Source organism: Lethenteron reissneri, chromosome 44 (assembly GCF_015708825.2).
Source record: "Lethenteron reissneri isolate LAM-NWPU_2019-01 chromosome 44, ASM1570882v1, whole genome shotgun sequence".
NCBI classification, from domain to species: Eukaryota; Metazoa; Chordata; class Hyperoartia; order Petromyzontiformes; family Petromyzontidae; genus Lethenteron; species Lethenteron reissneri.
In genome coordinates, this window is record NC_083822.1 from 3,929,843 (window position 1) to 3,943,896 (window position 14,054).

Below are 14,054 nucleotides of genomic sequence, written 5' to 3' on the forward strand. Positions count from 1 at the left end.
GTTTGAGCAATATGTTCTTTATATTTGTATGAGATGGAAAATGAGATAATTTCTGATTTTTATGTTCATCATTCGCTTGTGCAGGCTGCGCCGGATGACAGCAGTCGAGAAAGAGGAAAAAGAGAAGTCCCGGAAGAGAGAGAGGCGGCAAGAGGAGGAGGAAGTGATGCAGCAGGCGACATGGGTCAAGTATACAATCCCTATCAAGCATCAGGTAAATCCAAAATTGCTCTCCCTGCAACCCATTCTAGCCAAGTGCATATATTCTAACCTGAAACGAGTAAAAATATATTTATATATATATTTTTTTCTATCTACGTGACTTTACCGAAATACCCAAAGAGTAAGTAATAAGATAATCACGATCATGTAATGCTTTCCAACACTTGTTTGTTCTTGGAAGGATTTCATTAGCAGTGTGGAAGCCAATGGGTAGCTATCAGGGCAAAACTTATTTTCATATTTATAAATAGTCTCTTGTGCTTTTGTTTGCATCTCAAGTTTTTGGTAATGCTTTAATCAATGTGGTCAGGTTTCTTTAGTATAATTCCCATATAGCAACACAGCTATATAATGAAGTGAAAATGTATATTGGATCATGTTGGCAAGAGTTTATTGTACCCCCCCACCCGTTCCAGACAGACAGAGTTTAAAGCAGTAACACTTTCAACCGTAGTTGGAAAGTGTTAAAAGTGAAAGGCGTTGTGAGGTTTGGCTTTGAGTTGGTTTCGTGAATTGTTTTAATCACAGGAACTGGGCACATCAATATAATTTAGTGTCACATGTTCTCTATCTGGGTGGGCATATTTAACAGGATGTTCGCACTTCCAATTATTTTTCTGTACACCAGTGATGTTGGTTTTGCTAACGCATAACACTGCCTACTGATAGTAGTGTTATTCATAGATATTGTACAGCTATTGAGGAGGTCGACGAACAATCCAAACTTTCTTTGCTCATCTCTGACCGATTATCACGGTTGGCTATATATGGTGCAAAATAAGTTCAAGTTTATACAGTAATTATTTACGATCATTCAATATCGATGATAAACTCCTGATAATAATATTTATAGCCAACAAAATATTTATTGAACACGAAGTCTCATGACATTCAGGAGGCTACTACTGTCGGGGTGATTGGAAATTTAGATTTGAGTTTTTTGTTAGGAAAGTAAACCGAGTACCCAGAGAAAACCCTAGCTTACAGGAAGATAACACTCAAAGGTCTGCATAGTGGGTTCACCACTTATCTGCAATGCTCCCATCTAATGTACACCTAGCACAAACCTACGTTATCCAACAAACCTTGTCTTGAACGTACTGGACTTCAGGTAAATGCCACCACACCCAGCCAAAAAGATTAGGAAATGTTTCAGTTTCATTTATTTGGTATAGCCCTGTGAGCCATTCGGCTCTTGAATCTGGTGCAACCGCAACAAACAAAAAACAAAAACATGAAAGAAAAACATGAACAAGAAAACAACTTAAAGTGATTATGTCACTAAGTGCAAACAGAAAATCCAGGAAAAGACTGCAAAATATTCCACATAAGGTACCATACACCGACGCTGTGTGCAAAAATCCTAGTGGGATGCAAGTCAAACAACAGCAACCACAAGACAACTTAGATTAAGGCCATCAGTCTAACTCTGTACTACAACAAACAAACGTGGCAAAACCAAAAAACTTTTCGAAATCACCAAAATAAAGTTACTAATTATTTTGGCGTCAGGGATTGATTTTATGGAGCTCTACTCTCTATGAAGGGGGAGACAGTCGCTTTATGTTTGGAAGTGGCCGCCTCGAAAACATTGTGTCATTTGCCGCTCTCACAGGTGTGGAAGCAGAAGGGTGAGGAGTACCGCGTGACAGGCTATGGTGGCTGGATGTGGGTGAGCCGCACTCACGTGGCACGGTTCAACCCGCGTCTGCCTGGCACCACCAACCCCAACTACCGGCAGCAAGCGGAGAGTGAGTAACGCAGGACACGTCGCGAGGCCATGAAAACATCATCGCAAAGCAAGTTCATGGGTGACGCCGTGATGTTTCTCATTTCGTTTGTATCATTTTTCCGCACCATCAGAGTGAATGTGACATGAGCATATTATTTGTTTATTATTCACAATTCATTGTTACATTCTTGTTGTGCATGAACATCAATTTAGATCAATAACTACATGTCACATGACGTACTTTGAGAAAAAAATTGCACCATGCCCCCCCTCACCAGGTGCGGCCGCCTCTGCGGAAACACCCATGCGCACAGAGATTGCGGCTGGAACAAACGTTGGCACAGGGCACAGCGCCGTGGCTCCCGGGAAGGGAGGCCGGGTCACGCGATCCACCAAGGACAGGGTACAGACGCCGACCAACGGGGCTCCCAAGGTTGAGGCGGTGGAAGCCGGGGAGGAGGCAGCGAAGACCGGCACAAAAGATTCAAAGCCTCCCCTGACAGAGGAAAAACCAGACGCCAGTGCACGGCTACAGCCCAATGACAAAGGTGTTTCATTATTTTCATAATTATAATGTATAGACCTTAGAGTTGTTTGACTGTACTTCACCATGCTGCTCAGAGCCCATGCCTGATTCAGATGTCACTCGCTGTTGAAGTTGAGTGTGGCCAGAAATGTTTCTGGTTGCTTTGTTCGTCGCGTGCTTTACAAATCACAACACAACAACGCCACCCTTTGTTTTGTTATCATTACAAAATACTCACGAATGAACCATGCAGTTAATTGGCACTGCTTGGAGCATGCGACTCAAACTTGGAAGCTGGTAATTGCAGGTTCTGGTTGGGTGATGACTCTGCTCATCCATCAGGGCTTCAATAAATGAATGCCATTTTGGAGGAAATCCTCAGTATTCATCTGGTGGAGCTCCTGACCCCACAATGGGAATGTGGAATTTACACCATTGACTCCTCTGCTCTTTTGGTCGGGGAGAGCCACTTTGACTTTCGACTGGAACATCATGGAGTTGACCAAACGTCACTTTACTTGATTCAGGAAGTTTTAATAAATGTTGTATCCTAACAGAGCTAAAGTATTTGTACTTTCAACCATCGTTGGAAAGCGTTGAAAAGGACCTATTGAAACAGTTTTTAAAAAAAATATATTATTGAATAACCTGGCCTCACATGAAAAACAAAAATTATGATAAAAAATGTTTTTGTAAACAATCTTGAGTCCAAGAAACAACATGAATTATAGTGACCGATGCTGTGCATATGGCGGCACTCCTGTGTTGGCAGATGATGCAGATGCGAAGGGATCAGAGACGTCACCTGTCAAGGAAGAACCAATGGATGTAGATGTCTGCCTTCCAGCTGATGAGCCAGAGCAGCAGCAGGTGCCCAAACAGGAGGCAGGCGAAGGTACTCAGAGCAACAGCAGTGGAGATGGTAAGGGCACCCAAATGGATGAACAAACGCACACCGGCGCAGATAAGAAAAATGAAGAGACGGACAGAAAAACGGAAGAGAAAGTGGACAACGAAGCAGACGGCAAAGAGGGCAAAGCTGAAGCGACCGGTGCCAAAGCAGGGATTGAGTCTGGCACTGTGAAATCGGAGTCGGTCGTGTCCACGGAGAGCGACTTGAAACCCAAAGTGGAGCTGCGGGAGGGCAGCGGGGAGAAGTCGCTTGGTTCCGAGCGAAGCTCTTCAGAGAGCCGGGTTGCGGCACTGTCTGAGGGCCGCAAGGAGGGAGCCAGCGAGGGGGAAGGAGACGATGCGCCGCTTCCCCCCGTGGACCTGGTGAACGTGAGCGCAGGGTTCCTGGCGCGCACGTGGTACCGGCGGAAAGTCAAGCCGTCGCGGCTCGACGGGCTGCTGGAGCGGCGGCAGAAGCAGTTTGTGTTGGAGGAGCGGCAGCGGCTGCAGATAAAGACCACCGGGCAGCGGTCCACGCAGTCGGCAGCAGTGACAACAACACCTTGTGTCGGGGGCACCGCAGCCATTGTTGCTACCGCTGCGGCCACCACCACAGCTGCATTAACCACCACAACTCCGGCCACCACCGTTACCACCGCAGCCGTCGCATCTCTTCCGACATCCATCATGACTTCAGCGGCTGCTACTACGGCTTCCTCTGCTGCCACTACAGCTACAACTGCTGCTACCACAACTCCAGCAACCACCACCACAGTGTCAGCTGGCAGCGATGTTGCTGTGGCATCTTCAGAATCAACACCAAATACAGTAACACAGCAACAATCCAGCAGCGATGAAAACAAAGATCCAGCCTTGCCAGCACCATCGCAGGCTGCCCCAAATTCCGCTGCTGCAAATGTCAACGTGAACGATCACAGGACTGATCTTAAGTTGGATGACACAGTGGTCAAAGACAGTGCGATGCAGGTGGCACAGACCGAGGGGCCAACCCCGGTCTCTACAAGTGATGAGCCACCTTTGTCGGGAGAGGGAGCTCTCCCGAAAAGTTCAAACGCCATGAAGAAGGACACAGGGGAGAAGGCTTGTGTGGAACAGAAGGAGGATCCGGGCTCTCTGGTTGACAGGACTGAGTGCAGCAATCCACCTCCGAAACAAGCAGATGCCCCCGGAGCCGACCACAAAGAGATCGCACTTCCGGGTGACGCCTGCGCCGCTGGAGACTTGAGCTCAGAGAGGGCAGCACCGCCAGCCGAAAATGAGAAGTGCATGGAGGCAGTGAATGCCGTGCCATCCTCGCTCGCAGTGAAGGACAAGAAGAGTGAGGTGATGAACGGCACCAAAGCACCAGCAGATGCCATCACGACCACCGGCGATGGTGTAGGCACTGGGAAACCTGCAGGGGGTGGTGCTCTGGTTACGAAAGCTGGCAAGGAGAACGGGCAGCAGCTGGTGGTGAATGGGGACGTGGCAGGGGAAGACAGCGACGATGGGGAGGAAGGGCCTTTGGCGAAGCGGGCGGCAAAGCACTTGCCTGTGACGTTGGGAAAAACGCAGCCCGAGATGCCCATCGCCCCTCCTGCCACCGACAAATCGGCGCCTCTTAACCACGTGAGTGCATGTAACAGCAATAACGGTAGTAAGGATGTGGTGTCGTCCAATTCTGATGATGGAAAGATGGAGGTCGACTTGATGGATGGGAGCATCCGGGAGGTCGGGAAGGCCGACGGTAATGCCACGGCTGCGCTGGCAGTCACCACCATGACGACCGTTACCACCACGACCACCGTCATGATGGAGTCCCGCACGACCACCACCACCACCACCATGGTGGATGGCGCAGTCGCGCCCACCGGCAACGGAGCGTCCTCTCCACCGGTGACCACCTCCACAGCCACAAGTGCCGTTGTGTCCACGCTGAAAACGCTGAGCAGCGCCACCGAGGCGAAAATAACCACCGGTGCTGCGCTTACGGTGGCGACGACCACGACTACTTCGTCGTCCGTTATGACGACGAGCGTGCTGAGCACGGCGTTGGTGGCGGCGTCACCCGAGCACTCGACGCGCGACCGCGTGAAGCTGCAGCGGTTCGCGAGGCCGCGCAAGGCGCGTTCCACCACGGCGCTACCGTCCTACCGCAAGTTCGTGACGCGCAGCGGGCGCAAGAGCGTGTTCGTGCTGCCCAGCGAGGAGCTGCGCAAGCTGGCGCGCCGCGCCGCCGTGCGCGAGGTGCTGGGCTTCAGCTACATGGCAAAGCCCGCCTGGGACGTTTGGCCGTACCCTGCGCCCCGGCCCACGTTCGCCATCGCCTGGAGGTGAGCGCGCCTTGTCGCCATGCGACTCTCACAGCTTGCCCTCTGAGAAATGGTTAAAGTTCATGATCTATTGTGGTCAAATGAAGTATATTAATAGGTATGTAATTCTATTTAAGATATTGCGAACATTTGTTTCTTATGCACAAGATACATGCATCGAATTGCGTGTGTAAGATTTGTTAATTTTCCCCAGCGTCATGATTCAAATTGGCAAATGATTTTTTTTACCCGCCAATTACTCAATTGGAATTTTACATAGCAATCATCACCCCCTACGTTTTTTTGGGCAGGACCTTCCTGAAAAAGAGTTAAGGCCTTCCTGGGTAAAGAATTGCAATAAATAAAATAATTGGATTGATTTCAAAAACTCCAGTATTATACAAGAACTCGGAGCACTGAACCATTGTAATGTATGCCATTATGTTTTGTATGTAAATTGTTTAACTGAAAGGATATTGGTGAACATTTGTTTTGCATATGTTATTCTTTTGATGTTTAAGATTGATTTGTTTTTAGTTTCTGTGCAGAGATAGTCTTTGTACCCCAGGTCTCACTGCCCGACCTCTTGTCTCATTATAAAGTTAATCTCTGTATGTTAACTATGTACCGACTGTTCTAGTAACTGGTAGTGGGCTTCATAGGCTTTCTATTGGCTTTAACATAACACTCTCCAGGAGGCAATTTTCTAGCTTCGCCGATGACGGGTTTCTTATGTTGTTATGATTATGACATGACACTTAAAATAATTTGAGAACATTCTGCCGACCTACTTCTGTGGATGAAACCATTTCATCTTTGTCCGGTAAAATTTGTCGACACAAATTCCAGCAATTTGGTTTTCAGAAATTTTTGTTCACAAGCATAGACTTGGCTACATTTGTACCAAATGTCATCTTGGCCCTCTGGCAACATTTATTTGAATTTACATCCATCACTTACTCAGCCACGATTGTGCATTTGGTGACTGAGTAAGTGCTGGTGTGCTGGGGTCATTGCCTTTGTGTTGTATTTGCTGGGCAGGTACCGGCTGCAGACGGTGCGGTCTCTCGCAGCTGCCAGCCTCATGCTACGGCTACTGTGGGCATGCCTACGCTGGGATGAGATGTTGGTCAAGCCGTCTGGCTCCTCCACACGCACCGGTACACCTACCCCACCCTATTACGAATGCCCCACATGTCTGCATTGTTTATTTTTCTACTTTATTCAAATAGACGTAGGTCATTACCCATGACCTTCTGATCAGGTGTTCCAGATTTGAAAGTTGAAGTTTTGGCTTCCACATTGAAACCCCTGCTGCATATACAGTGATATCAGAATCGTTTTAAAATCTATTTGCGTGGAGCTGTGGGTGTTATTCACTTGTACTGGAGTGTTTTCCCCAGGTACTCCTGTTTCCTCCCACAAACGAAACACTTAACTCAAAAAGAATTGGCCAAGCATCTCATTTCAGCACGAGCCCGCTATTAAACAGTCCTCAGAGTGGGAGGCTTTCCATTTTTCGTGTTGTTTTTATTGTGGTACAGATGTTTGTGTTGGTAACCCTTACCCCCCCTCCCTTCCGGCCCTTGCCCAAACAATGCTGCAGAAACAACCGACACGGAGATCACGACGACGGAGATCATCAAGCGGCGTGACGTGGGAATGTTTGGTCTTCGCTCCGAGTACTGCATCCGCAAGATCATCTGCCCCATCGATGTCCCCGAGACCACCAAGGGTGAGGCATCCACTCATCGCTTGCCCAATGCGCACGTCTCACGGTTCATCCACCCACAACCTTCGCAAGTGGACCATTGAAAGAGAGCCCAGGCATGCGGTTACATAAGCGTCGACCTGACCATCGACTAGAAAATAGTGAAACCATGTCAATTGCCAAATGCAATAGAGGCATTGAAGCCTACTCCACCACACATCACCTGAAGCAATGTCTTGGCTTTCTACTAAGCTGTATATATACGTTTTAATTCATCCACCTATACGCCACCCCGTACTCTGACTCCAGTGCCTTGGGGTGTGCACATGGCCATCCCGTGTGCGTGTTTTACGTGTGCACCTGCGTGCTCATTGACAATCGGCATTCTCTTGCTCATGCGTGTTCATTAAAGAGCTATGATTATATGACCACACTGCAAACTCTTGACACGTTTTTAGTTCATGGCCATGCAATTAAATAACAGCCACATCAGAAGCAGTTATGAGTTTTGCCCGAGCTTAACTTAGGTTGTAATGGATAAACTGACGTTGATTGGCACCACGTGCAATTGTGTTTGTGTGAGTGTGTGCTTTTATGCGCATGCGTACATGATAATCCTTTTGCAATTGTGTATGTGCTGGGCCTGCTCTTAGCTTTAATAGATACCCGCTAATAGCACTGTACTCAACTGTATAACGGAGGCAATGAGCTGGGGTCTTTAGCAGTGTATTTGTGCGCACACTTGTCTTTGCACACAACAGAGACGCCCACGCCCCAGCGCAAAGGACTGCGCTCAAGTGCCCTGAGGCCCAAGAAGCCTGAGGGACCGAGGCAAACTGAGCCAGTTGTCATGGAGACGTGGCTGGCCGAGGAGGAGCTTGAACTCTGGGAGATCAGGGCCTTTTCTGAGAGGTAGCCTATTCATTCCCAAACACACACACACACACACCCACCTGTCGCCCTGTGTGTTGTGAGTGCTTGACCCTTTTCTGTATGTGTGCACTTGTGTGTGTTTGTGCATTTTTCTTGTATCCGTGTATCTATACATTTTACTCTTGAGGAGTGGTTGCGTAATAATATGCACAATGCAGTATGATTCCAGAAACTGGGTTTGATTTCTGGCCAGATACAGCACCATTATCAATTGGAAACTGAATCTGGTCTGGGCCTCTCCGCTTTCAAGTCGGCATAAATTGAGTCCGTGATGTCACTTTATGAATAGCACTGGATAGAGATAGGTGGCCAGTCGTGCCTAATGCTGTCTTCATCATCCCCTCATATGCCACGTCGGCTACAAGAGAGTGTGTTGTGTCTGTGTGCTTTCTTGTTTGCCTCGTCCCCTCCCCAACCCGCTCTGTGACAGGGTTGAGAAGGAGAAAGCGGCTGCACTGGAGCAGCATGCCAAGGCAGCTGAACACAAAAAGAACGAAGAGTTCAAAGCACAGATGGAGGTACAGCTGAAGCAGCAGAGGCTCGCCGCACAGCAGGTAGCATGCGCAACAACAACAACAACAACCAGCAGCAGCAGCAGCCCTGCGGCAAGATGTTATGCAAGATACACGAGGACATTTGTTACGCTCGTTTTGGGATATCCCAGAAATTGACACTAGGTGACAAATGTTGGCTTTCATGATAAATGTGAACAAAGTGTTCAAGTAGCTATGACTGATATATTCAAATCGAGTCCATTCCCGATCGTTAAATTTGTCTGTTTAGTCACCGATAATTTTAAATTAGTGAAAGGTCTGTGCTTTGCATTGAGCTCTGTGTAACTAGTGTGTCCCGCTTGTTATGCTAACACGATAAGCACAAACAATCTTCAAACGCACTCGCTCCCGACATGAATATTTGAAAATGAAAGTTGCCAATTCAAGTTGAGCTTCTGTTCTGCAATCTGTTGTGCCTCACATATGAAGTCACCCACGCCAGTGCAATTGAGTTCATTAATGCGTGCCTGTTTTAATTCCGCCTCTCACAGAAGCGGCTCAGCGCGGGCGAGCAGTTGAAGGGAACGACCGTGACGCTCACGACGTGCGGCACGTCAAGCACACCCGGCACGACCACTCAGACGGTGGTCGTCGGCTCTGTGGGCGGCCAGACCATCGGTCCTGGTACCAAGCTGCTCATCAGCAAAGTCGGTGGCTCCCCAGTCAGCGGAGGGAGCACGCCCGTCACCTTCCAGACCGGACGGAACTTCCAGCAGAGCTTTGCCACCTGGATCGGCAAGGCGGGCACGGGGCAGACCGGTAATGCAGCACTCTGCTCTATTCTATTTTGTATTCATAAAGTGCCTTTCACCAAGATGCTTAACAGTGCTTGCTGACTACAGTACAAATGGCAAGATAAAGGATGGGGATCCCATAGTAACTAGGGTAGAGGGATCGAGGTGGAGGTTGCGGCGGTGGAGGCATTAAGTGCGTCAGGTGGTAGGGGTTGCGAAAAGAGAAGGGAAAAGGCAAGAAAAAAATAGGACCTTTGGGCAGTGCGAAAAGACGAAAGCGAGGCGGAGAGTCGGATTTGGAGAGGGAGTTTATTCCAGTGTAAGGGTGCAAGCAGAGAGAAGGAACGAAAGCGAGATTGGGCGCAGAGTGGAGGAGGGACACCAAGAAGATAGACAGCTTGTGACCAGAGCGGGCGTGATGGGACGTATGAGGAAATGAGAGAAGACAGGGGGGGTTGGGGCAGTCCATGCAAATCTTTGACAAGTAAGTCGAGTAATGTAAAGAGGCAGCGGTGATAGGAAACCAGTGAAGTTGTTGAAGGAGAGGGGAGCTATGAGTGGTGAACAGGGAGGTTAAAGACGGTGCGTGCAGCCGAGTTTTTTATTTGTTGTAGAGGCGCACGGGCGTATGTGTAGAGGGGTTAGTTTGTGTCGGGGTTGATGGAGAGCGGTAACGTAGCATTTAGCGCGCTGCGCTACGAACCCGGCGACCCGAGTTTGATTCCCGCTCACGGCCAACACCAGTGACGATTATCTGGACCGGTCCTGGGCCTCCCCTAGGTCGACTCAGCCTCAAATGAGTACCTGGTGCGGTGTGTAAAGAGTACTGGGAGACAAAGGTGGCCAGGCTTGGAGCTGGTCAGCCATCCATTTCCTTACGTGCTGTACCAGCCTTAATATGTGCCCGCTCACGGCACTTGCCCCAGCAATCTTTTTAAAGCTTTTTTGGGAATCTTTGTGTAGATAGTGGTGGAGCGGCCTCTCCTCGTGATTCGCGCGAGTGTGCTCCGAAACCAGCCACCCGAGTTATATTCCTGGCCAGGGCTAACATCAATGGCGACGATCTAAACTCGTCCAGGGCATCTTTTGGGTTGACTCGGCTTGAGTGGAATATCTTTTTCTTTGTCAATGCCACAGTTCACTGGAGTTGTGTGCGCCACTTCCCAGTGTTCATAGGTTGTTTTTCTACAACAATGTCACACAACTGCACTTTTGGCCTAATTGCTGCTTTGCTATTCACACTCCTGTCCAGTGTGCAAGCCTTCATGGAAAGATATTTGCGTTTTCAAGGACATAATATTAATTAATACGTGTGATATTTTGTGCATATGGTCATTTCCCCTGTAATGGAATTAAAGCATAGACCACTGAACCTGATATTCACGACATTTTATAACTTCTCAATGTTCTTGCACCACACAGTACGAAACATAAAAGTGCCCATTTAATTGCTGTGTCTCAGTAATTTCATTGGTCTGGAATGTTTTGGATGATTTATTTCAATTCAAGCGTGGACCGTATCTTTTGGAATGTATTCCAGTATGATGTGCATGAGGTGGCTGCAGCCTGGCACTGTGGGTCAGATTGTTGAATTCCTGCAGCTATGGGTCATTTTCTTGTGATTTTCCAAAGGGCCATCTGCTGCAAAATTAACAATAAATACTGCGGAACATTAATGGCAAGAGTTTTATAATGTGTTCCAGCGTCATGGCCTCTTACTTTTACAACAATGACTAATATTGTCCGTCATTGTCACTCTTTTTACATTGTTGTGGTGGCTACTGTGCCGGCTTTGATGAGCACTGGTCAACAGCATGAACTAGAGGACAGTGCTACTGCATAGGTTTTTCGTGGTTGTGCTTTGTAGCTCTGCGACATGTTCTCTGGCTGCGCACCGCGTGTCGTTCAGCATGCGGTGCAAAGTTTCGCTCTTCGTTCCTAAGGAAGCTCCCAGCACGTGCAGAGAAACTTCAGACGTAAAACCGAACAACACGCGGTGCATCGCAAAGCCACTTTGGAGAGCTAACCTGATGGGCCGTTGTGCACTTGTGCTTGTTCAGTGGTGAGCTCAGCGGGCGGCACACCTGTAAGCGGCACACAGACAATCCAGATCTCGAGCTCCTCTCTGGGCATGACTAAGTTGCCTCTTCCGGCGAATAGCAAGATTGTCACGCTTAATGTGCCCACGTCCCAAGCCGGTGAGTGGCGTGTGTGTTGATCTGTTTGCGTTCACGTGCATCTTTCTGTCGTCATCTTCGGTGCCTGCGTCCTTGGTAGTAATCGGATTAACTTACTGCGTGTGCTCTCGCTATGCTCCAATTAGCACCGGTGACTACGTATGGTGCGAAAGAAGTTCAACATACATGCTGAAAAGAGCAACACTAAAATTGAGAACATTGCTCATTGTAGATCTCACATGGTCGCGTACCCTCCCACGATTATCACTTTTCTTTTCTGTACGAGCCAAATTAGCCTACACGTACATATGTATTGCACATAGCAAAAACAACTTCAATCATCCTTTGATAGTAACAGTAACCAACCCATGTTAGCCATCACACGCAATGCCACTTAATTATCCAGGAAAGCTTCACGGAGCCTCAAGGCACTTTCAGAATGGTCCTATATTATAATGTTTGGCTGATTGCATGTGGGAATAGTACCCAGAGCAGTTGCACAGTGGTTAGCGCACTGCGCTATGAACCCAATGACCCGAGTTTAATTCCTGCTCATGACCAACACCAGTGACGATTATCTGAACTGGTCCTAGGCATCTTCTAGGTCGACTCGGCCTCAAATGAGTACCTAGCGGGGTGTATAAACATCGCCACTCGGGAGAAAAATTCGGTCGGATGTGGCGCTGGCCACCCACCCCCTCGTGTGCCTTGCCGGCCTTCATAGGTGCTTGCGGACAGCACTTGCCCCAAAAGTCTGTTGAGGCTACACAGGTGGGTCTTTGTAGTACCCAGCTAAATAATGAGAGGATAACACTCAGAGGTCTTTGCAATTTAAGGAACATGTTCGCTGCACTGTCACCTCTTGACCGATTTTTGTTATGGAGAGGGGTTGGGAGTTTTATAATTTTACGTGAGCCACCAGTCTTGCCTCCAATCCACTCAATTACATGCGTGTGCTACCATCTTTCATTGCCTTGCACACACGTCCATAAGAATCTTAGTTCACGCGAGATATTTCACTTGTCAGTACCACCAGTGGCGGCAGTGCTTAATGGTGCCAATCACTTTATATTGCCAATAAAAGTGAGTGATGCAATCACCTTCCTAAATGAGCGAGTTGCCAAATATTTCACTTTTATTGGCCATAGAAATAAATCGGGAGTCAGGAGAGTTGTGCCACCTCATGTTATATTGATTTCTACTCGGGCCCCATGTACCATGTCGTTTGGGGTCTGAGGCAAAGCGTCAGTATTGGAGAAAGTGCTTATTATTGCCCGAATGAGGTATGAAGAAAAAGGGAGCATGCATCTTGCGTTAGAGATATTCTGGGCCAGTTTTTTGTGTTTCCCCAGTGAAATGTCGACCGGTTCAGACCCTTTCCACTGTTGCAAGCCACGACTCATCGCGAGCGTGTCCGTGGGTGTTTGCAGGCGTCATACACCAGAAGGTGCTGAGCATCCTGCCTGCTTCGGGCACGACCGGGCAACAGACGTTTGCAACATACCAGCCACGCACCGCCACCATCACCTTCCGGCAGAGCTTGCCGGGGTCTGGCACCACGCAGCAGGTATTGCCGTGCCACCGAACTGCGACTGTTTTCGTTGCGGTGATGCTATGTTTCCATGACCGCTATCTTTAACAAGTGTCAACATTTTCTTTCCTTAAGTTATGCTATCCCAAGATAAAATAGGCTTTTTTTCTTTATTTTCCATCCAGTGTTTTTCTTTTGAAACAAAAACACACGCCTGAAAGTAGACCTTGGCCAGAATTGTGAGGATTGCACGTGTGCCTTTCTCATTGAACCCTGAAATCTGGGCTGAGCCCACTTGTTTTTTTTTGGGAATCGAGCAAGCTCATTTCCCATTGGCTGCAGAAACGCACAATGAGTGCCTTCCCAGGTTCTGAATTCAGGCTTATCCAGAAGCAAGTGGGAGTGCAGACAGTACCGTCTGGAAAATGTGTAGACTGAAACCTTGATTCAAAACTACGCGAGTTTCAATTGAAACTAAAAAGTGTGTTATAGAATACATCATTGAAATCGCTCCAGCACGTAAAGCGCCTCTTTCAATAACGCTGCGTTGACGCTGAACTTGGTAGTACTCGGCTTGCAGACGTTTTTGTGGATTTGGTGGTGCATGCAATGTTAGTGCTGGCTCATTTTTTCCATTGGACTTTGCTCATGGGTACCGCTACTGTCATTGATAAATGAGTTAATTTAAGTGTTGGAAGGAGTCTTACGTTTTCTCACTCTGGGGCCATCCC

At 48.1% G+C, this 14,054-nt stretch overlaps 1 protein-coding gene across 8 annotated transcripts in view; it reads left to right on the forward strand.

The window, feature by feature from the left end:
• The window catches only part of BPTF (bromodomain PHD finger transcription factor), a 59,681-nt gene that overhangs the window by 26,221 nt on the left and 19,406 nt on the right, over positions 1 to 14,054 (forward strand). For 5 of the 8 annotated variants that reach the window (XM_061569935.1, XM_061569930.1, XM_061569932.1 and 2 more), the window contains 11 exons: positions 85 to 214; positions 1,838 to 1,973; positions 2,233 to 2,502; positions 3,253 to 5,704; positions 6,725 to 6,843; positions 7,290 to 7,418; positions 8,156 to 8,306; positions 8,758 to 8,881; positions 9,373 to 9,640; positions 11,676 to 11,813; positions 13,223 to 13,359. In XM_061569935.1, coding sequence (XP_061425919.1) covers positions 85 to 214; positions 1,838 to 1,973; positions 2,233 to 2,502; positions 3,253 to 5,704; positions 6,725 to 6,843; positions 7,290 to 7,418; positions 8,156 to 8,306; positions 8,758 to 8,881; positions 9,373 to 9,640; positions 11,676 to 11,813; positions 13,223 to 13,359 — 4,054 coding nt within the window. The remainder of the gene's footprint in view (positions 1 to 84; positions 215 to 1,837; positions 1,974 to 2,232; positions 2,503 to 3,252; positions 5,705 to 6,724; positions 6,844 to 7,289; positions 7,419 to 8,155; positions 8,307 to 8,757; positions 8,882 to 9,372; positions 9,641 to 11,675; positions 11,814 to 13,222; positions 13,360 to 14,054) is intronic. The other 3 variants (XM_061569936.1, XM_061569937.1, XM_061569933.1) reach the window with 2 other exon arrangements.